The sequence below is a fragment of the Pseudorca crassidens genome, chromosome 19, assembly GCF_039906515.1.
Source record: "Pseudorca crassidens isolate mPseCra1 chromosome 19, mPseCra1.hap1, whole genome shotgun sequence".
NCBI lineage: Eukaryota > Metazoa > Chordata > Mammalia > Artiodactyla > Delphinidae > Pseudorca > Pseudorca crassidens.
Window position 1 is genome coordinate 10,652,172 of NC_090314.1, and position 22,803 is coordinate 10,674,974.

General features: G+C 54.7%; 1 protein-coding gene across 8 annotated transcripts in view; it reads left to right on the forward strand.

The window, feature by feature from the left end:
- The window catches only part of PIK3R6 (phosphoinositide-3-kinase regulatory subunit 6), a 51,023-nt gene that overhangs the window by 19,003 nt on the left and 9,217 nt on the right, over positions 1-22,803 (forward strand). For 4 of the 8 annotated variants that reach the window (XM_067717541.1, XM_067717539.1, XM_067717535.1 and 1 more), the window contains exons 3-18: positions 1,779-1,862; positions 2,465-2,556; positions 3,226-3,294; positions 3,760-3,892; positions 4,038-4,107; positions 5,105-5,288; positions 10,060-10,225; positions 12,321-12,419; positions 13,507-13,930; positions 14,282-14,360; positions 14,984-15,106; positions 17,995-18,105; positions 19,336-19,426; positions 19,715-19,785; positions 20,492-20,582; positions 21,777-21,892. In XM_067717541.1, coding sequence (XP_067573642.1) covers positions 1,779-1,862; positions 2,465-2,556; positions 3,226-3,294; positions 3,760-3,892; positions 4,038-4,107; positions 5,105-5,288; positions 10,060-10,225; positions 12,321-12,419; positions 13,507-13,930; positions 14,282-14,360; positions 14,984-15,106; positions 17,995-18,105; positions 19,336-19,426; positions 19,715-19,785; positions 20,492-20,582; positions 21,777-21,892 — 2,003 coding nt within the window. The other 4 variants (XR_010937790.1, XM_067717536.1, XM_067717542.1 and 1 more) reach the window with 4 other exon arrangements.

The window sequence follows — 22,803 nt, forward strand, 5'->3', positions numbered from 1 at the left end:
GGTTTCAGAGATGCTGGGTGGCCCCAGCAGACGTACAAGGGCCCACGCCAGAGCCATGGAAGGGCCAGTCCATGAGCACCAGGGCATGGGGTGCCTTGACCTAAACCAATTCTAACTCCTGGGCTGCAACCTGCTGGTTTTTTAGATTTGTCCTCTCTACCCTACCTATTTCCAAAGGAATCTGAGGCAATTAAGATGTATGTTTAGTAGATCATGAAGCAAGCACATCTGAAAAGGAGCAAAGGAGAGAGGTCTCTGTCACTTGAGATGAGCTGATTTTTGAGATGGGGCCCCAGTTTGGCTGTAAGTTTCCTGACCGCCAAGGCAAAAGGGGAACCTCTGAGGCGTGTGGTTTGTACTGTCTGACAACAAGAGACTGCACCCTCGCCTGTAAAAACAGCCTCTTGGTTGGAGCTGATCATAAAGGGGAATTGATGGTACAGGGAGTGTCTCCCGTACTTCCTGTGTTGGTCCAGATCCTCTAAGAAGCAGATAGCGAGACAAGATTAGACATGCAAGGCTTCATGTGGGGAAACGCCTGTGGGACAGAAAATGGAGACGGAGGGAGCTGGTGAGAGCTGGGAGAGCGAGCGCCCAGACTGTGATGAAAATCCAACTCTGAAAGAAGGAGGAAGGGAGGAAGGATTGGGTGGAAATGTGCTAGACTGACGGACGTGGGTTGGGGAATCCCTGAGCCGCAGAGTCAGCCGCCTACAAAGCTTCCCGAGCTGGCTTTAGAGTTCCTGCTGCTGTCCCTATTGGCTGGGAAGTGTGGCCTCGGCAGGAGGTGATGGATTTCACAGCCCAACAGCACAAAGCTCTTACACTCGTTGTAGCGGGAGATCAGTGAGGTGCATTTTCACGGCTACCGTGCTTTCCAAGTGTCAGTTACTGATTCGTGTACCCACCTCCACAGCTCTGCAGTGTCAATGCTCTGCTGTTAAAGAAAATAATTATTTTGACACTTGTTAAACCCTAAAGAAGACTTTATTCAAGATTATTGCAATAGAGGAGAGAGATGGGCCTCTGCTCTGAATAAGGCAAAGACAGCTGGGGATTTACAGCCAACCAACAGAGGGAGGGGTCCGTAGATGGAAAATTCCTAAGAGGGGACCTCAGGGGTGGGAGATTCTTCCTAAAGTGACCTAACAGGATTCTTGCCGGACACAGGTCAAGAACTTACACATCAAAGGTGGGGAATAGAGAGCTTGGTCAGATATCAGGGAGAGGGACTTCTATCGACCGACAGCAGGCTCCTTGCTAAAACTGGGCTTGGAGACCAAAGACAGGACAGGGGCTACGCTGAGGGCCTAGTGGAGAACAGGACTCCGAGGACCCCGAGTGAAGTTTGGTCAGGGAGAGAGTTCTTGTCACTTCCTGGTATCTATCTGATACGTTTCTTTAAATTGACTTTAAATTTTAGCTTCATACGAGTTGAGGAACTAGTTATATTTTTTTTTCTATACATTAAAATAAGTGCATAATTACTCAAATTTTAGAATCACCTGTGTACCATCTAAAATTGTCTCGCATGTCACTGGCAATGTACGTACCGCACTCTGGGGAATGTGGATTTTACAAAGAACAGAGAAATGCCGGTTGAAAGGCTGTACTGCAGTCCTGGCCGGGACGCAGGCTGCCAGCTCTAAGTTGATTACTTCCGGGCACCTCTTAAGGCTCAGAGAAGACGCTAAGGACATTCTCAGGGAGAGTGGAGGTGGGAGCGAGGGTAAGGCCAGGGGCTCCTGGCCTCAAAGCTTCCCCACCCTGCCGCCCAGATGTGGATCCGGACCTCCAGCGGAGCGTGCACGCTGTGCTCCGAGAGCTCAGTGCCCCGGCCCCCGCCCTGCCGAGCAACCAAGGTAAGAGCCGGCAGGCATCGTCCGCTCTCTCTGCTTCCCCCGCCCCCGCGCAGCCAACTCCGCCCACGTGTTCTCGGGAAGAAAGCGCCCCAGCCTGGAGCTCCCAGAATGAGGGGCTTCCCGCCAAGCCCCCGTCCTCCTGGGAATCCTTGGAGCCCGAAGGACCCAGAAGGTCTTCTCTGCCCCCGGCTCACCCTCCAGGGACTGTGGCACAGCCCATCGGGGGTCTGCCGCCCTCTTTCTTAACCACCTTCTCCAACTTGCCTTGCAAATAAAAGTCCCCTGGCACTCCAGGCCCGCATGACTCCCAGGAACGTGGCTCGGGGTGCTGAGCTGTAAACATCGCTGCTCCAGAAGCCACGTGCGCACACCTGTCCCCGCTAGCGTCCCGCCTCCCTCCTTTCTGCCCTGGGAATTCACCGCTCATGGGGCCTGCAGATCAGAGAAACCCACCCCCACGGGCGCGGAGCCCAGCACCTGGCAGTGGGGGCGGGGGTCAGACCTGGGACTCCAGGGCTCAGAGTCCTGCTCAGAGGGGTCTCCTTTCAGAGGCCACCCCCCTCCCCCCTGGCTGGGCTGGACACCCCTTTCTCCTGACCCAGGCATGTGGAGATGGTCCCTGCACAAGAAGGTCGAGCGGGATCCTGGTAAGAGTCCGGCACTGGTCCGCATACTGCTCAGAGAACTGGAGAAGGTGAGTCCTCGGGCTTCGGGCAGGGGGCAGACAGGGACGAGAGGAAGAGGGGCCGTTCCCGCCGGGGACTCGGGCCCATCCACCCCGCGTCTCACACACTCTGGTCGTTTGATTTCTACCGTATTTCTCCCTTTCCAGTACTTTGCTATAAGCAATTTTATCTTTACGTTGACTCCCACTCTTTGACCTGAGTTAACGTCTTTCAAAAAGGATCTCTACAACACGACCGTAAATGGAAAACCCGTATCACTGGACAGAAATGGAAAGTACCTGGAAACGTAAATGCCTAACTAGTAAAAATGTTCAAAATTATCCTCGTAATTACCCTCCACACCACCCAGTGCTCTACGTTTGGGAAACGCTGCACTCAGGGGAGCCTCCAAGCTGGCGCCTCACCTGTCGCTTTGCTACCAGCTCCTGCCCTGAGTCAGTGCCGCCCCTCCCTCAGGGAGTTCCCTGCACCCCTCCCACACGCCCTCACACCTGGGCTCCCGCACCTGTGCCCCCCACCCCCGCTTTTCTACCAGGGCAGGCTGTGGCCCTTTTCCACTCCCCTCGGCCTGCTGGGACACTGCCTTCCACCACATCTCCTGCTAGGATGTGGCGAGACCCCTGCGACCCCCCGCACCTGTGTGCCCCATCCATGTCCTGTGATCTCCTGTTTTCCAGGCAGAAAGTGAGGACGCCCGGCATGTCATCATTCCCTTGCTGCACACGCTAATGTACGTGCTCACTAAGGTGAGCGGGGACTGAGGGTGAAGGGGGTCGGGGTGACCCACGGGTGACGGGGCTGGACGCTCAGGAGACGACCGGTCTCTGCCTGGCGAGCGAGCCTAGAGGAGCTCGAGGAGCACCTGCCCCTAACTGGCTTCTCCCCATAGCCCTGCCCTCGCCCTGATACACGAAGAGATGAAATTGGGGAGGTAGTGGCGGTAGATTTGCGACCCCGACAGAGCAGAAGGGCTGCGAGGGGAGTTGATGTGCTGGCAGAACAGGATGGGGATGAGTTTCCATCTTGAGAGGCCTGAACGTGGTGTAGGAGGGGAGATGTCTTAAGATGCTGGGAGAAGGGGCTGAAGGTGTAGATTGGGAGAGAGTGTGAGCCCAGGTCTGGCTGCTCTCCCCGCCCCCCATCACCCCGCACCACCCAGGACCCTGCGAGACCTAGGGCTCCAGGCACCCTGATTCCTCCGTCTCACCCAGGCCACGGGCATCACAGAGGAGCTCCACCGGAGAACCTACGCCTTCTGCACGAGGTTGCTGACCCTGCCCGCCCCCTACTGCACCATCGCCCTGGACTGCGCCATAAGGCTGAAAACGGAGACGGCCGTCCCAGGTAAGAGCCAGTCCGGCTCTGCCCAAGGTCTTGCCTTCCTCTCTAGGATTCCAGGGAGCTCAAAAGCCCCAGCACCTTCTGGGAAAGTAGGGAAATGGGGGTCAGAGACTCAGACGCTGGTTGGCTGAAGTGGTCTGCCCCGCAGGGACGCTGTACCAGAGGCTGGTCATTGCCGAGCAGAACCTGAAGAGTGAGCTGTACCCCTACCGGGAGAGGTGAGTGGCCCCAGCGAGGGTGCTGCCCGCAGGACAAGTGAGGAGTCTGCGTGGGGAGCATCCCCTCCCATCCATGGCGTTTGTCCAGCAGCGGGACATCCTCAGGGTGGAGAGGGCGTGTCCTTCCCTGGAGATCCCTGAAAGCAGTTAGGACTTTCTTCTTGGGCTGGATTCAGAGCTCGCCCGCTCACATGCAGAACGTGGACACGAGCACCGGGCCATTCTGCAGATCCATGGTTCCACCTCCATTCTGCCCTTGGCCATGGTGTTGCGTCAAGCAGCCAGAGGCACCTCTAGAATATCAGTAATTCAGGCCACAGTCACACCATGAGGTCTGGGGTCTTTCATCTGTGTGTGTGTGAGACTGAGGACATGTCCGCTGCTCGTGCTGGGGAGAGAGGCTGATGGAGTCGGGGGTGAAGCAGGGGGTGCGTAGCCTCCTGCCCTGCAGGTACCTCTGCTCGCCTGGTACTGAAAGGGGTCGCCTGGGGCTCTGTGTTCGTGGAGGGTGCAGGGAGGGGAAGGGATCCGGAGGACTTGGCATTGGAGAGATTGAAATGACAGTTGAGTACGGAAGAGAGGGTGGGTGAGGTTGCTTTTCTGCTGTGATGAGGGGGATGAGAGAAGAAGGGGCTCACTTAGGGTTCGGAGCTCGTTTCAGCAGGAAGGATTTAGCGTCCCTCCTAGAGGGCTACGGGGTCAACGGGCCACGACGCTGAGGGAGGGAGGGGCATTTCAGCTGGAACTTACCTAGACATGAGAGGGACCCAGAGGGACCAGCTGCCCCCCTGGAAGGGCCGTGCCTGCTCTTCTTTGCCGCAATCCCCACCACTCCCTAGTGTTGTCCCCCAATAGAATTTTGAATTTGAGGCTCCTGTTTTTGGAGGAAGTAAATAACTTGGGGGTTGGGGGTGGCGGGTGCTGCAAGGCTCTGAGGGTGGCCCTTCTCCCCGTGGTCCTCGTCATCAGCTCCCGGTCCCCCCACCTTTGCCCTCAGAGTGTTCCTCTTCGTGGATCCTGAGCTGGTGTCTCCCTCCGTGTGCAGTGCCCTGCTGCTGGAGATTGAGGCGGCCCAGGGGCAGCAGACACCAGAGGCCTGCATGCGCCACGTGGTCTCCCACGCCCTGCAGGCGGCGCTGGGGGAGGCCTGCGAGGCAGGTGTGCTGCAAAGGAAGCTTCAGGTAAGGTCACTGCCCTGCCCCCCCATACCAGCGCTCACTCTCCTGGGCTTCTCCCTTCTCCTGTTTCCACATCACCTCTTTCCCCAAACCAAAGATAAAGACACATTCACTAAGGAAAATTTGAAAAACAATGCAGGAGAGCCAAGAAAGAAAATAAAAATCACTCACACCCCTCTACCCACACGCATTAGCAATTAACATTTGGTATGTTTCCTGAATAATATCGACAGTGATCATCACAAGAGCCACTGTTTATTGAACGTCTGCTGTGTTCCAGGCACCGTGTTCAACACTTTACAGGTATCACCTTAAAAAACTCTCACCACAACATTGTGAAATGGATGCACTTACCAAAACAAAGGCACAGAGAAGCCGATAACCTACCTGTGGTGACACAGATAGGAAGTGGCTGTGCCTGGATTTGAACCCAGGTCTATCTGACTTCAAGCCTGTGTTCAATCGCCTTCCAGCCCCATCCGCAGCCCCAGTCCTTTTTAACAACTGAGCTATCAGACTCTGTATACAGTTTATATACTGCCTCTCTGTGTGCATAAATGTAATATCTATTTTTCCTTGCCACTGGAAATATGCCATATGGAAATAGTTTCCTTGGAAAACATGTGCTTCCGCTGGTGCAGAGAATTCTCTCTCGTGAATGTGCTGTTATTTCTTTAACTGTCCCCTGCTCCTGTTGTGGGCATTTAGTTTGTTTCCAACACTTGCCCACCTATTTCCTAGCTTTTCTCTCTGACTCAGCCTCACCCCTGTCCACAGCCAAGACTGCATAAGGTTGCAGATTCTCTGGCCGCGGTGGCCCCAGGTGCTGGATTTCTTGGGTGGGGGAGGATGCCAGTCGGAGTCTGCACAGTAGGCAGAACGGCGCCTGCCCTTCGGGAAGGGGGGTCGGAGGGTCGCTCAGGGCTGTGGTGCCCTAGGAGGGGCCGGCTCCAGAACGGGGCGCGCCCTTGAGGGGTCCACGATCCCCTGCCCGTCCTGCCCCAGGAAGTGGGTGTCTGTCCTTTCTCCAGCCCGAGTCTCAGGCCCTGCTTTGCTCATCAAAATGCACTGGAGCCGTTGCTCTTCCTTCTCTTGTTTCCATCTGGAATTCTCCACACCCTGAGCCCTAGGTCTTGGATCCTTCCTTTGATGGGTGTCTTTTATGTGCGGCTGGGTTCCTTCTTTTTTTTTTTTTTTTTTTTTTTGCGGTACGCGGGCCTCTCACTGTTGTGGCCTCTCCCGTTGTGGAGCAGGCTCCAGACGCGCAGGCTCAGCGGCCATGGCTCACGGGCCCAGGCGCTCCGCGACATGTGGGATCTTCCCGGACCGGGGCACGAACCTTTGTCCCCTGCATCGGCAGGCGGACTCTCAACCACTGCGCCACCAGGGAAGCCCTGGGTTCCTTCTTAAACCATGTTGGTCGTTTTCTGTCATTCCTTTTCTCTAAAAGGACCATCCCCACCATTCCTTTGTGGTTGCCCACCTGCTTGGACCCACTGAGGGTTCTTGACTCCCTTCCCCCATGCCGCCATCCGGGACATCCCTCCTTCCATAACAGCCCCTTTGGGGGCTCACAGCACACAGACGCGTGATGGAGGAATGCCCCTCCCCGCCGGACTCGTACTTAAGCCCCAGGCTGGGTTTAGCACAGGCACCTATGGCCCCTAACGTGTCTCATGTGTCTGTCCTAACGTGGGCTCCTGTCCCCTCTCCCTGCACTTGGCCGTGGCTCTCGGGAAGGGAGGAGGGTAGTCGCCTTCCTGACCAGAGTTTGTCAGCTGACCCGGCAGCCCCTGTGTGGCCACCTGCGGCTCTGGAGGTTGTTTCTGGCTCACCAAACAGCCCACGGTCAAGGCGCCGTTTTCACACAACAATGCCAAACATGTAAGTGTTGCAGGAAGGGGGACCGCTTCCAGGGCCTGAGAGTGGGCTCTTGTCTACCACTCGGAAATGAATTGTCCGAGGAGACACACGGGCTGACAAAGCAAGAGACTTTATTGCGAAAGGTTTCCCGGGCGGAGAGCAGGAGGGTGAGGGAACCCAGGGGAACTGCTCCGCCACGTGGCTCGCAGTCTCGGGTTTCGTGGTGATGGGGTTAGTTTCCGGGTTGTCTCTGGCCAATCATCTTGCTTGGTCCATAGTCTGACTCAGGGTCCTTCCTGGTGGCGTATCTCTCAGCCAAGGTGGATTCCAGTGCGAAGGGTTCTGGGAGGTTGGTCATCTCCTCCCTCTTTTGCCCCTCCTGAATTCTCGGGACCTCCTGTTGTGAGACAGCTGAGGCAAGCGGTGATCATCGTGCCTGGCCCAAGTGGGTGGTTTTGGTCAACAGTTCCCTAACGTCTTAAGCGCATTGATTTTTGTTTCTCAGTGATGCAGGCATTAGAGGATCCCCAGCCTCACTCCGTCCCCGAGTTGGATGTGTCTGGAGTTCAGGGGTTAGCTTGAGAGTGAGGCTGGGCTGGGTTTGAGGGCATCAGGAATGGGGCAGGATTGGGAGGTGCTGGGTCAAGAATGGGGTGGGGTTCAGGGCTGAAATTAATGGGTCTGATGCGTGCACTACTTCGCTATAGAAGAAAGAAATGCTGAAAGTGAAAGCTGTATTTTTTTAAACATAGTCAAAATCTTATGCACCCTCTGCTACCTCGCTTTATCCGGAGCTCACGGCTGAGTCTCCATGTTTGTGAAAAGAGAATTGGGGGGGGGGGGCGGGGAGGGACCAAAGAAGAGCCAGGAGAGACCCAGGGAATGCGTCACTGATCTGAAGTTAGAGACCCTCGGAAGCTTGGAGTTAATGGGTCCTCAGTGGTCCCCCGGCACCCCCCTCCCCTTTTGGGTGCTGGGGCTCCTAGACCTCAGCCTGGCCTGGGGCTCCCCGCCCCCTGAGACCCCAGCCTCCTTATCTGGAATTCTGCTTGAGGGGTGCCGTTCCCAGTCATACCTGCTGGCTTGAGGGCCGGTGGGGCCTGGGAGAAGTGGCCCAGCCAACGATGGTCTGGTGGGTAGGCCTTTTCTAGCCACCAGCCCACACCCTGTCTGCTGAGGGCCTGGTCCGAGGCCCAGGTAGGAGGTGGGGGGCGTAGATTGGTCTCCCCACGTGTCCACAGGACCTGACAAGGTCTCGAGACTGGGAGGGCAGCCTGGGAAAACCCGGCCCTCGGACCCTCTGCTCTGTGTTCCGGATGCTAGAGATGGTGTCCAGGTGGGGCTGCCCCGTGGCAGGTACCCACATGACTCAACCCTTCACTTCCTTTAAACTTTTAGTCAAAAGTCACCTTTCAGTGAGGCTCCTCTGGTCTCACTATCTAAAACTTCAGCTCCTCCCCCAGACTGCACATCCTCCTTCCCTGCTTTATATTCTTTTCATCACTTTACTGTTATTTATCATACTATAAATTTCACTTATCTTGTTTATTATTTCCCCCCCACACACACACACAAAGAGATACACTATAATATAAGCTGCATGCAGACAGGAATTTTTGTCTGTTTTGTTTACAGCGCTTAGAACAGTGCCTGGAACCTAGTGGGTACTTGATAACTATTTAATTAATTCACTTATAATCAATTTATAAAATGAAGCAACAAGACGAGATGGTCCCCGTGGCCCCTTCCGACTCTGATTCCTTGTCCCTCTAATTGCTGGTCATTCAGCAAATATTTACGGGAGCCCTAGCTAGTCAGAATGACCCACTCTCTCTCAGCCCAGGAAGTTAAGACCCTGCTCAGTGGACCCCTAGCACAAAAAAGAGATCAGAGCAAGCCCTGCTGTGCCCGCCCGTGTCACTTGTTTGGGCCCCGCATCCTCAGTCATGAGCTGGGATTAGCTGGTGGTGAGTGGGGGTGAGGGGAGACAGCCAGAGATCAGTGATCCAGGGGAGTTCTCAAGGTGTCAGAGAGGTACCCATGGAAACAGGAGCCTTCGGTGCTGGAGAGCATGGTGAAACTCAAAGAGTGAGAAGCTCTTCAAAACCTGTTTGCGTTAAGGAGAAAGGCTCAGCTTGGGGCTTTACCCTTAACCTCTTGAACACTTGCTAATCTGCCTTTTTTAAAAGAAAAAGCAAGCTTCCAGCTCTAAAGCCTTGGCAGGCCATAGTACCTGGCTACAACTTAATAATAGAATTTTGTGATCATTATTTTCATCTTAGTTATTTTCTGTTTATGACAAGTGACACTAGCCGTTTTACTTAGAGCAGCAATATAAAATTTGCTTTTGAAATAATTTTGAACCCAAAAAGTGCAATGATTTAAAGAAAAATAATGATTTCTAGGTGGTATGTCAAGGCAGTATAGGAGTGACAGACGTTTAGGAAATATTCAACAAATATTTATCGAGCACTTACTATGAGCCAGCAGATGTTCTAGGCGTTGGGGATGCAGCTGTAAATGAAACAGACGAAACCGCTACCATCCTGAGTTTACATCCGAGTGATGGCACAAGAGTGATCCAGATACTTAGTGACATCCCAAGGAGGGCGGGCGCCAGAGGCCATCCCAGCCCCCCGGGTTTCCCGACATTGCCGGGCACCAGCTGTCCCCCCGCACCACGGTGTGAGGGGCCGAGGGGACCCCCCGCTGCAGGCGGCATCGGGCAGCAGCTATGGCAGGGCAGGAGCGGAGCCCTGGACGTGGGAAGGCCTTCATGGGGAAGCTCCTACCGGAGTCCCGGGCAGAGGGGAGGTGCCGCTGGGCTCTCCGTGCACCTGCAGGCTTGGCGTTGGAGCAGGGGTGGGTGGGTGCAGAGCCGGAACTCAAGCTCTGATGCTCCTCCCCGCAGACCAGCTCCCCCCGCGCCCTGGAGCACTATTTCCACGCCGTGGTGGCAGCCGTGGAGCAGATGGCCAGCGAGCCCAGCCCGAGCCGGGAGGGCCACCTGGAGAGGCTGGAGGAGATTTACTGCTCGCTGCTGGGGCCGGCGGCCGCCGCCAGGGGCCGCTGCGGCGGTAAGCGTCAGGCGCGGTGAGCTGCGGTCCGGGTACCCTGCAGGGGACGCCAGAGACCAGCGCTGTACCTGCTCAGAGTCTGCGCGCGTGGCTGAAGCGGGGTGGGACACACAGCGGCTCCCGAGAGCTTGAAGGTCCCGGGCTAATTAGAAGGTGGGTAATTAGGGTCATGATAACAGCTGACACCTACTGGGCACCTACTATACCCCAGTTGCTGTTCTCAGCAGTTTACATATATTAAATCAATTAATCCTCACAGTACTTATGAGGTAGAAAGCATTGACCCCATTTTGCAGGTGAGAAAACAGAGTTAGAAAGAGGCTATAAATCTTGCCCAAGATCACCCAGTTAGTAAGTAGCAGAGCTGAGATTCAAACCCAGGCTGTCTAGTTCTTAACCACCATACTATAGTAACCAAGGGATCCAATGGTCCACGGATTCCCTAAAGAGCATCTACATCACTTACACCTGGTCTCACAGATTTTTATTCCAACGCTTCCCTTCTGCTTGCCTTTTTATAAGACGATGCCATACACTGATGGGAAGCAAGCCCGTGTGTGTTGCAGAAACTCCAACGAGCCCAGAGAAGTGTCTGGAACATATATTTTCTGGCTACTGGAGGACGGTTCTGATTTGTGTCCTGTTTCATGGCCACTCAAAGCACCCGTGGAGTTTGTCAGCCTGCATGCCCCGAACACACGGTGCACCCGTAGGCACACAGCACTTGCCTGAGGACTGGAAACCACGGGCAGAGGCCAGTGTGCCGGCCCTCCCTGGGCTTGACCTCGGCAGCCCAGGGAGGGTGGAGACTGCCGAAGTCAGGGTGAGGCAGGCAGGTTGGGCACCTGCTTAAAACTTCCTCCTTCTTCTCAGCCTCCTCTTATTTTGCTTTAATATTCTACACTGCCTCTGATTGCCACGTGGAAATGTCTGTTCATGAAGCCTGTCCCCTCCCAAAGCTGGGCCAAACCCTGGGGCAAATCTGGCTTTGCTCTCCTTGGGTACCACTTGCTAACTCAGCAGTAAATCTGCATGGGCAGGACAAGACGACTCTGGGCTGCCCCCACCATCCCAGACACATCCAGGCACCTGCCTCCCGCCCAGACTTGCCCTGCGCATCTTAATGGCCAGCCAGCACCCCCGTTGAGCCCCTGCTGCTGGGGGGCAGCATGGGACAGTGGTTATGGGCACCCTGTCATGGGTAAAAGCATGGACTCTGTAGCCGGGCTGCCTGGGCTCAAATTCTGGCTCTGCCACTTACTGTGTGACCTCAGACCAGTTACTTAACCTCTCTGTGCCCCTGACTCCTCCTCTATAGTGAAGATAATATTACCTGTGCCCCAGGGTCGCTGGTAGGACCTGGTGAGATGATAGCACTGTGGGCACGGTGAGAACAGTAGTAAGTGTTCAGTGACTGTGGGTTGCTCTCCCCTAAGGAAGCTTGCAGCCTTGTTCAGGAGGGAGCTGTGCTATGTGGAAGTTAAATCCTAAGGCTACATGTTAGGTGTGCCCAGTGTGCCGCCAGTAAGGTCTGGGGAGGGGATGACTCCCAGGCTGGAGTGTCAGGAAGGCGTCTGGAAGGAGGAGAGGGGGGTTGGCTGGCCCTGCTCTCTCCCCTGGATGCAGGCTTCCTGCTGCCCTTCGTACTTGGCCGTGACTCTTTTCAGCACCAGGAGCAAACGTTAATTGAGCATCTACTGTGTGCAGGCTCCTGGAGGAGGCCCTGAGAAATACGGAGGCCTTTCCCCTGGTCTGCATGTGGCCAGGACGTCTCTGAACAGTGGGAAAGGCAGCATGGCTGCAGCGGGGCTGGGGGAGGGAGAAAAGGTTGGGAATGATGCAGTGAGCTGGCTTGTGCAGGGTCTTGAAGGCCCAGCTGGGAAGTTTGTAGGAAACCGGGAGCCGCTAGGCATCCTCGGGCAGGTGTTAGGCCCTGGATGAGCTGATGGTGGCAGAGAGGCAGAGGAACTCGACAGGGCCAGATCCGGGAGGGCGAGGGTCTCTGCCACCCACCCCCATAGGCCCCACACAGGAGCTGGGGGTGGGGAGAGGGCAGAGGAGAATCCCACAGTCCTCTCCTCCGTGGTCTCCACAGCCTGTCCTTCAGGTGAGCCCCCCCAGGACCGGCTTCCAAGCATCCCTCTGCCCAGCCCCCATATCACCTTCCACCTGTGGACCAATGAGGAACAGCTCTGTAAGTGCAGTGCCTTTGACCCCTCTGGGGGGAGCGGGCTGGAAATAGTGGTGTATGCGTGTGTGCGTGCGTGTGTGTGTGTGTGTGTGTGTGTGTGTGTGTGTGTCTGTGCATCTGTGTGTGTTTGTGTGTATGTCTTTTGGTGTGTGTGCAGGTGTCTTTGTGTGTCTGTGTCTACATGTTTGCGTCTGTGTGCACTGTGTGTGTGTCTATCTCTGTATATTTATTGTGTATCTGTGTGTATGTCTACATCTGTGTCTCTGTGTGTGCCTGTCTGTATCTTTGTGTGTCTGCCTGTGTATCTGCTGTGTGTGTGTCTGTGTGTGCTCCTTGTTCCCTGAGTTGTTTGCAGCATCTGAAAAGAGGATACATTTGCTCTATGTCAGAACACTCTGTGCATTAGCCACTGGCCACATGTGTCTAGAAAGTGTCACATGCCATGATGATGCCAACAGACAATACACGTCCCCAAGAAGGAGGCAGGCACAAAAAAGTTATGGTTTCCAGAGCAGGAGGGGGCCACACTTCCCCTCCACGCTGATGTCTGTCCCCCAGTCCCCCTGGCTCTTCTCAGGGGAGGGGGGAAGATAGAGCGGCAGGTTGTGGTGGGACGTGCCAGGCTGGTGAACCGGGTTCAAGGCCCACGTGGCCTTTCACGTGCTGGGTCACCCTGGACGGCAGCTCCCTGGGGGCCTCAGTTTCCTCAGGAGCAATAAAATGAAGGTCGATTAGAAAAGCCAGGAGCTGATGCTCTGTTATCTGTGTCCCGGGGGAAACTATGGGGGGGCTGGAGAATGGAGGATGCCAATGAGCAAATATGGAGAAGAGGGCTCTAGAGGCAGGAGGCACTGCGTTAAGCTACAGGACTTCTCAGAGCCTTTAAAATGTTTACCTGTGGCAGGAGTGTGTGGGGTTCTTAGTCTCTGTTGGCCACAGAACCTCTATTCCTTCACGGAGCATCTCATGGGGCTTCTGTTCAGCTAACCGTGTGTGGGAAACACGGAACCACTGGCCTTGCCAGGGTGGGGCCCTGCCAGCCTCGCATCCACTCTCCGCCCTGATGGTCCCCTTTGTCTCCGCGTCCCAGGGAAGGAACTGGTTCTCTTCCTGCGCCCGCGATCCCAGCTGCGCCTCAGTGCAGACTTGGAAGCCTTGGATCTGCAGGGCCTCCTGCCAGACTGGGAGTTGGCCCGGGCGTCCATGCTGTCCACCGACAGCGGCATCGAGCGGGACCTTCCGTGGGGGGCCGACGAGCCGCCCACACCTGGCAGCCCCGAGGTGGAGCGAGCCAGGCTGAAGCGCAAAGGGGGCATCAAGAAGCGGGTGTGGCCCCCGGACATCCTGATGCCCGGCAGCTGGGATGGGCCCCCGGGGCTGCACCAGAGGACTGGCAGGCCCAGCGGGGATAGGGGGCTGCTGCCTGGGGTCTCCCGGCTGCACACGGCCCGGGTGCTGGTGCTAGGGGACGACCGGATGCTGGGGCGTCTGGCCCGGGCCTATCACAGCCTCAGGTAGGGCCCCACGGGGCGGCTGGGGATGGTCGGGGCACAGGTGGGCCCAGCCTGTGCTAGTGAAGGATGGAAGGGTGCGGGGGGGGGGGTGCGCTCAGGAGGCCGAGACCAGGCTGGGATGGCAGAGGATGGTGCACAGTAATCCCCCTGCCCCCGCACCCGGCCACCACGGAGCACTGTGCTTCCTGCTTTACTGCACCCATTCTACAGATGAGGAAACAGAGGTTCAGAGAGAGTAGGTCAATTGCCCAGAGTCAAGAGATAATAAATAGCAGAGCCAGGATGTGGAACCAAGTCTGTCTGAAGTCAAAACCCCTGCCCTCATGCCTGTGCTCTGCTCCCCCTTGCCAGGAAGCGAGAGACCCAGAAGTTCTGCCTCACCCCCAGACTCAGCCTGCAGCTCTACTACATCCCTGTGCTGGCATCTGAGGTGGCTGGATGGGGGGGCGGGGGACGTGGGGGAAGAGATGGAAGGTGTCAGGAGCGGGAACTGGGATCGTTCTTCCTTAGGATGTGGAGCTGGGTGAGACCTGGAGGCTTTCTGTCCCAGAAGCCACAGACGTGGGCCCTGGGGGCTGCATGTGGCCAGAGAGAGATGCTCTCTCACTGGGAGCATCGTTTTGCTTTTCTAACGGAATTAATGGCAAGCTTCTCAAACGGGGCTCTCTCTCACACACACACCCCCTCAGCCACATACACACCACCCTTCCCGGGGGGCCGGGAATGAAGCTGTACCGGCAATTTTTCTTTTCTGTTGCCCACTCTGCTTCTGATTGGAAAGCACTAAATTCAAGGCAATACTTGTCTCTCCCCTTTAAAGGCTGATGACCATTTTTCAGTGTCCCTGGCGGGCATCCTCAGGGAAGGGGATTCCAGCTTCATCTCAGGTGTAAAACAAGTCTTCACAAATCGACGCCCCAAGAGGTTGAGTGATTTGGCCATATTCCCAGAGCTAGTTTGCCCGGGACTGGTACCTGGGGACCCTCCGATAGGAAGAGAGTGCCAGAGAGGGCCTGACGGGTCTGCCCTGTCCCCTTGTCCCTTTGTCCCCAGAAGCCCACAGCATCCAGGCGTTCGGAGCTCGGAGAGCTGGCTGCGTTCCTGGGCCGCGCAGACCCGTGGTACGAGAGCATCGTCAACACCCTGTGCCCCGCCATCCACAAGCTGGCAGAGATGGTAGGGCAGCGAGGGTAGGAGGGCGGGAGGGAGGTGGTAGGGGGCGTTTTCTTGACCCTGGACCTCAAGAGTCAGCCCAGGGAGCCCCATGAGGGGTGAGGCAGGAAGGAATACAGAAGAGGAGCCCTAACCAGCTAGTGGCTGGAATTCACTCGGAGCACGTACCAGGCACCTACGGAACGCTATGGAGAAGATAAAGTAAAACATTCTTAAGTGTGTAGACCAATTATATGCCTTCTTCTGTGAGTTTCTTGTGCTATTTTCTCTCCAACTGCAACAGTTCATGCTTCCTGAGCACTGCCCCATGCCAGGCACTGTTCTAAGCACTTATACGCAGCAGCCCTACCAACCAGGTACTCCTGTCTGTCTACAGGCGCTATTGCCACTGCATCCCCATTCTACAGATCGAGCAGCTGAGGCACAAAGGGATTAGGTCACTTGCCCAAAGTAACAGAAGGAGTCCCGCTTGGAATCAGGCAGCTTGATTCCAGAGCATGTTCTCTTAACCACAAGCCATAGTGCCAATCCCCCACCCCAGGCAGTGGTTGGGGGGCAAGGAGAGATCATCTTTTACTGATTTGAAAGGCCTTCCCTTTCTGCTGTCACATGTGCTGCCGACATTTTCCCCCACTTTTTTATTTGCCTATCAATTTTGTCAGAGTGGTTTTTTTTTTTTGACTTACAGAATTTCAATATTTTTACCCTTTATGATTTTTCCCTTTGGAGCCATGCTTTGAAAGGCCTGCTCCACTCCAAGATTAAGTAAATATTTACTGATAATTTCTCTAACCATCTTATGGTCTCAATTTTTACATGTAAATAACCTATCTGCCGTTAATTTTAGTATGTAATTTTATTTTTTCCAAGTGTTTAGCCAGTTGTCCTAAAGCTATTTATTGCGTAAACCATCTTGCCCCATCAATTTGAAATGCCACTTTTTTTTTTTGTTTTTTTTTTTTTTTTGCGGTACGCGGGCCTCTCACTGTCGTGGCCTCTCCCGTTGCGGAGCACAGGCTCCGGACATGCAGGCTCAGCGGCCATGGCTCACGGGCCCAGCCGTTCCGCCGCATGTGGGATCTTCCCGGACCGGGGCACGAACCCGTGTCCCCTGCATCGGCAGGCGGACTCTCAACCACTGCGCCACCAGGGAAGCCCTGAAATGCCACTTTTATCATTTACTAAATTGTCGCACATGCTTGAGTTGATTTCTGGAGACCTATTCTTTCTGATTCATCTATTCATTTTTGTATAAATTAGCACTTTTTAATGTCAATGTTTGGCACGGGACATCTACCCCATTACTCGTTCAAAACTTTCCAGACTTGGAAAGTCTTGTTTCTTTATATTTGCAGATAAATTTTAGAATCCCTTTGTCGAGTTGTATTTTTAATTCCCTTGGGATCTCGACTGAGGTTTGGAGAATTAACATTTAGCACGTTATGTTACACTCTCTGGGGGTGAGGTATAACTTCCCTTATTAAAGTCTTCTTGTATCTCCCTCAGGTGAGTTGTACAGTGTTCATCATATAGATTTTACCCATTTCCTGCTAAATTTATTCCCTATGTTTGACGGTTTTTTCTTATAGTTGTGGATTTTTCTCCCATTATATTTGGGTAGTAGTCACTGCTAGTATAAAAGGAGGTTATTGATTTTTACATAATTACTTTCTAACTGGCCACATTTTGCTTCATTGCCTGATTGATTAGGCATCTTCTTATATTCTAATAAAGATATTGGAGATAGGCATCCTTTCTGAATTATTACTTATCTGAAAATGTCTTTGCCTATATATGAAAGACTGTTTAGCTGGGTATTAAAATACCTTTTCCTCGAAACCTGGAGGATACTAACAGGAGAAACATCTGATGCAGGGTCTCATTTATACTCCTTTGTTGGTAGCTGTTTTCCCTGCCAAGACACAGGTAGGATTTTTATTTTCCCCTGCTCTCTTTCCCCTTATAATTAACAATTTATGTGGCCCTTACACTTAACTCCAAAAGCAGTGTCCACATGAAGAAAATGGAAATAGCGTGAACAATGGCGGCACTATTAGAATAAGTGCATAGTTCCTCATTGCGAGCTTTTTGAAAGGAACGAGATTTCAATAGACCAGATGTGAAAGTTAGAAGAGATATTATAAGATTGGATATGGATGAAATACGCTGAGCTGCTTTCCAACGCTGATACTATCAGACATTATATAGACGTTCTGTTTACCTGAAAAACCCATTATGCTTTATAATCGTATGGGGTTGGGGAAGGCCTGTAGGACACGGCACTAGTCATTTCCCATTAGCATGTCAACGTTAGCTCATTTATTAATATATTCAGATGCCACAAGAACTCAAAGAGACATCAGATCGTCTGGTTCCAGCTCTCATGCCCAAGCTTACCTGGCTAGTGAGCAGCTAATGCAAACTAGAACCCACTCCAGTGTCTCTCATCATTACTTACATTCTCAAGCATCTTGTCTACCCCAAGCACCCAGCACAGTGCCTTATACACAGAGCTGCCCAATATGTCTGTGTGTGATTGAAGTGAATGAGAGTCCCTGAGATGGGGATTTAGACAGTCATCTTTTGATTAGGAGCAGAAATCGGGTGGTCGGAAAGGCTTGGACTGTTGAAGGACCAGCTGGGTTCGTGTATCACAGAGGGCACGTGGGGGCTTTGGAGTTTCTCTGTTAAGAAAGTGGTGGGAATTCCCTGGTAGTCCAGTGGTTTGGACTCAGCACTTTCAGTGCCAGAGCTCGGGTTCCATCCCTGGTCGGGGAACTAAGATCCTGCAAGCCATGCAGCATGGCGAGAAAGAAAAGAAAAGAAAGAGTCAGCTCCCACAGTAGGATGGAGGAAGCTGGCTGAAGACAGTACCTCTCCCTCACTCACAGCCTCTCTCCCTGGACACGTCCCAGCCCGTAGACCCCTTCATCCTGGATGCCATCACCTACTATGTTCGCATGGGCACCCAACCCATCTATTTCCAGATCTACGCAGTCAAGGTAAGCTTCCCACTTGGGGCTCCAAGGAGACCATGGCAGCCTGCTGGACCCCAGGACCCCACAACCTAAATACCCTGGCTCCAGGGAAACAGGGGGCCAGGATGCAAGTCATAAACTCATCCAGACATTCTTGCTTGTTAACTTTCTCTTCTTACTCTCTGGATGAGTCAGATAATTATTAACTCCTAAGGCCTCAGGTTCAAGCAGAAGCAGGTCTTCTTCATGTGGAAGGTTCTCTCCCTTACCTCACGTCCTCTCCTTCATCCTTGCTAGCCCTCACGTCCTACAGCAAAACTGCCCTCATCTCTGCTCCTCTCAGCCCGATTGGGTGCTTCTCCTGGGTGCCCCTGTGATGCCCTGGGCATCCCTCTGACACCTCACTGCCACTTTGTCGTATATCTGCAGACACCTGTCTCTCCCCACCAAGACTCTGAGTCCCCTGAGATAAGAGACTGTCCTTTGTTTATCTTTGAATGTCCTGCTATTAACACCATGAAGTGTGTGTGTGTGTGAGTGTGTGTGTGTGTGTGTGTGTGTGTGTGTAAACCAAAGAGCGTGTCAGTGTGGGACCGGCTGGGTGCAGTGGGTGTAAAGTTAGAGCCTGTGTGCGGTGCTAAGAAGTTCATGGCTTTGCCTCCTGGTCCCCCCACCTGCTCACTGTGGGATCGCGGTACCTCTACCTCTCTAACATTCATTTTCCCCATCTTCAGAATGGGAATAGGGACTTCCCTGGTGGTCCAGTGGTTAAGACTCCGCGCTCCCAATGCAGGGGGCCCAGGTTCGATCCCTGATCAGGGGACTAGATCCCACACGCATGCCGCAACTAAGAGTTTGCAGGCCGCAACTAAAGATCCTGCGTGCCACAACTAAGACCCAGCACAGCCTAAATAAAGGCAGAAAGAAATATTAAAAAAAAAAAAAAAAGGTGGGGCTGTCTCAATTGGCACAAGCCTTTCTCCTTTCTGGAAGGCAGGTGCAATGTAGGAGATGGGGCAACCATTTAAAATAGGAATAATCTTCACCACAGGGTTCCTGTGAGAATTCAAATGAGTAGAAAAATAAATTAAAAGATAGGGGAAGATAAGGGCAAGGAAGTCGGCCCATGGAGGATCTGAGGGCGGCGGTGGGCACTTGGGTTAGAAGCCCGCATCCCGGGCTGCGGGGGTTGGGGGGAGCTGCCTCTGCTGGGGACGGCCTCCTCCAGCCTCCCTCCTCCCCGCCTCCCTCCAGATCTTCCTCAGTGACCTGAGCCAGGACCCTGCAGAGGACATCTTCCTCACCGAGCTCAAAGTCAAGATCCAGGACTCCAAGTTCCCCAGAGGTGGGCGTCTGTCTCCCCTTTCCCAAAGCTTGCCCTGGCTCAGCTCCTCAAGGCCCGCTTCCAGAAAGTCCCCCCACCTCTCACCTAATGGTTCCCCCCAAGCCCCGTCCCACCTCTGCTGAATACCGGGGGGCTCTGCCCTACTGAAGGGCAGCCTGGCCCCCCTAGGGTGCTGCCTTTCCATCCCGGGACAGATGCAGCTTCCGCTCCACCTCAGGGAGGTGGGGAGCCAGGGCGGGAGGGACGGGGACCTCCCGCCTTCATTCAGCCTCTTCTCGTCCCCTGCAGAGAGCCTTTCACCCCGGAGGAGGGGCGTGGCCGAGGGCCCAGGGGCTGAGCTCTCCGTTCGCTACCAGAAGGTCAGTGTGTGTGGCGTGGTCAGCAGGTGGCCCGGAGGTTCAACTGGGGGGAAGCAGTTGTCAGGGACATCAGGGGGAGCGGATAGAGCCAGAGGAAACTTCTGCCCTTTTCTCGTGGCTGCCCCCAGAGTTTCCCAGCCTCCAGGGAGTTTTGCAGGGATGGGGGGTTACAGTTGGCCTTCCACATAGCCAAGGAGGTGATCTGACCTAAGGAACAAGGCGCTGTCCCCTTGCTCAAAAATACCCTCCTCGGGCTTCCCTGGTGGTGCAGTGGTTGAGAGTCCGCCTGCTGATGCAGGGGACGTGGGTTCGTGCCCTGGTCCGGGAAGATCCCACATGCTGCGGAGCGGCTGGGCCCGTGAGCCATGGCCGCTGAGCCTGCGCGTCCGGAGCCTGTGCTCCGCAGCGGGAGAGGCCACAGCAGTGAGAGGCCCGCGTACCGCAAAATAAATAAATAAATAAAATACCCTCCTCTCTAGCTGACCCGATGTATGGGGGCGTAGTCCTTGGTCTGGAAGGCTCCCTGGGCTGAGTGTTCTGAGCCTGCATCCTCTAGCTCCTTACTGGACATTAGTGACACGGCCAACACTCAGGGCAGGGGCGGGAAGCGGGGGATGGGGGGAAGGGGACAGAAGCAGGACTGTTGACGTGGTGTCGTGTACCTTGTCCTGAGGACCCCCTTCCGTCCCCGCATCCCCCTCCCCAGGCCCTGCTCAGCCACCGCACCCGAGAGGTCACCGTCTCCCTGCGGGCCACCGGGCTGGTCCTAAAGGCCCTTCCAGCCGGTGACACTGAAGGTGAGGGGCTGGGCACGCAGAGCAGAGACAGGGAAGGACACGCACGGGAAGGCAGGGGCGCGGAGGAGAGAGGGTGGAGAGAGAGGAGACGGGCTGAGCCAGGGGAAGGAGCCTCCCTCCCTGTCCCTGGGATCACGGAACGTGGTCGAACTCCTACCCGTGCTGGGCCCGGAGCTGGGCGCCAGGCTGCCCGGGCGAGGACCCGCCTGGCCTTCAGGTTGGTCAGCATCGAGCAGCGCTGGGTGATGCTTCTGCCGCCGGAGGAGCCTGAGCTGGAAGGTGGAGGGACCACGCGGAGGGGTGTACGTGGCCTCCTGTACGTGAAGGAGACGTGTGACTTTGGCAATAGCTCTAAGACAAGAGGCGGTCACAGAGCAGTGGGGCAGGAGCACAGATTCTAGAACCAGATGGGCAGGCTTCGAAGCCCAGCTTTGCCGCGTTTCCATCTGTGTGACCTCGGGTTACTTGTGACCTCTACCTGTTTGTTCATTTCTAAAATAGAGACAAGATGCTAATGTACGTGCACACGGTAAACTAGCGTCAGCCCTATTGTTAAACTTTGATTTCTTCTGTTTCCCTTACAAAACTCCCACCCCATCCACCCCCGCTCTAACTCCTGAATCTCCTCCACATTTTCCATCACTCGGTCCTATCCGAACTGTTCTTAGATCTCTAAGAACCCTCCTTCGTCGGCAGGGAGGGGTATAGCCGGGCAGCAGTCACACAATAATGGTTTTTGACACATTATACGCTGTGAGGAAAGTCAAAGAAATGCTCTCGACATGTTGGGACAGATGCCCTCCTACAGCCCTCTGTCTTACACACCATCCTGGGCTAGGTGTTCCTGCCATTCTGAGCATGCCCAGTGGCTGCGGAAGAACTTCTTCCCATTGGAAACGGGTACAGGAGAAGGTGAAAGAAAGGATTTAGGTTGGTGATGTCTGCTATGCCTCAGGATGTAGAAATGTGGATTCTCCAGGGGAGGGAGACCGATGATCTGGAGGGAACTGAGGCTTGGCGGGGACCGAGGCGGAGTCAGGAAGTAGGGGCTGCGCAGGGTGTGGGGAGGGGTTAAAGGGGGCGGGGCAGTAGTCAAGGTGGGTTCGCGTCCTTCTTGGGAGGCGGAGTCTCGAGCTCCCCTCCTTCCCTAGAGGCCCATTCACAGCCCCTCACCCACCATCTCATTCTTCCCAGTTTCAGGGCCCACCCACTGCCCCCCAACTGCTGCTCCCGAGACAGACCACACATGCCTGAATATTAGCGTGACAGAGGTTGTCAAGACCTCCAACTTGGCAGGAAGGTCCTTCTCTGTAAGTACTGGGGAGATTCATGCAGGGTAGGTGGCGGGGAGCCCAGCGGGAGGGTTTCAGCGAAGGGGGAATGGACTCTTGAGCCTTTCTGAGCCTTTGCTGTTGAAGTGGGTCTTCCTGTTGGAAAGAATCTGCTTTCCAGTCAGTCTGTTTGAAATACTGAGCACCAACTGGCATAAGTAAGGCACTGGAAGAGTTAAGGCCCCGCCCTCCACCTCCACCTGGACCACCTGAGGACCTAAGACGCACCCAGATAGTGCAAAACGCACCCGGGTCCTGGCGTCCCCTGCACACAGCAGCTAGACTCCCAAACAGCAATGGCCCGGCCTTTGACCACATCAAACCAGCTCTTTCAACCTCATCACCCTACCGCCGCCCTTTGCCCTTTGCCTTAACCCTTACCGATACTCACAGAGAGTCCCTTATTGATACAGACATAGGACCCGCCCATTTTCTCCCTATCTGATGGCCTCTCTGGACTTCACTGCCCTACTCGGCTGGGCTTGGAGCCCGTGATCATACCTGAACCCCGTTCTCAAGACAGCCTCAGCTTCCCCACATTGCCTGTCAGGCAGACACTACCTTTAGGTCAAGCCGCCCACTCGGTCTGATGCTCAGGTGTCTGAGTGCTTCCGCGATACCCCGCATCCACGAGGTCAGGGCCGTGACCTTCCACCTCATCCCAAGCCTTGGCATCACTCAGCCCTTTTCTCTGGACTCTTTTTCCTAAGCCGATTCCTGAAATAGCCACTGTTCTCCACTTCAGTCCATGGCCCACTTCTTTTCTTATTCCCTGGACTCTCAAAACCACGTCCATGGCTTTAGTCCAAGTTGTTAAGGGTGCCCAAACCTTTATCTCCTGCTCTGACATTCATCCCTGAGTGTCTGACTCCTGCATTCAACTAAGTTAG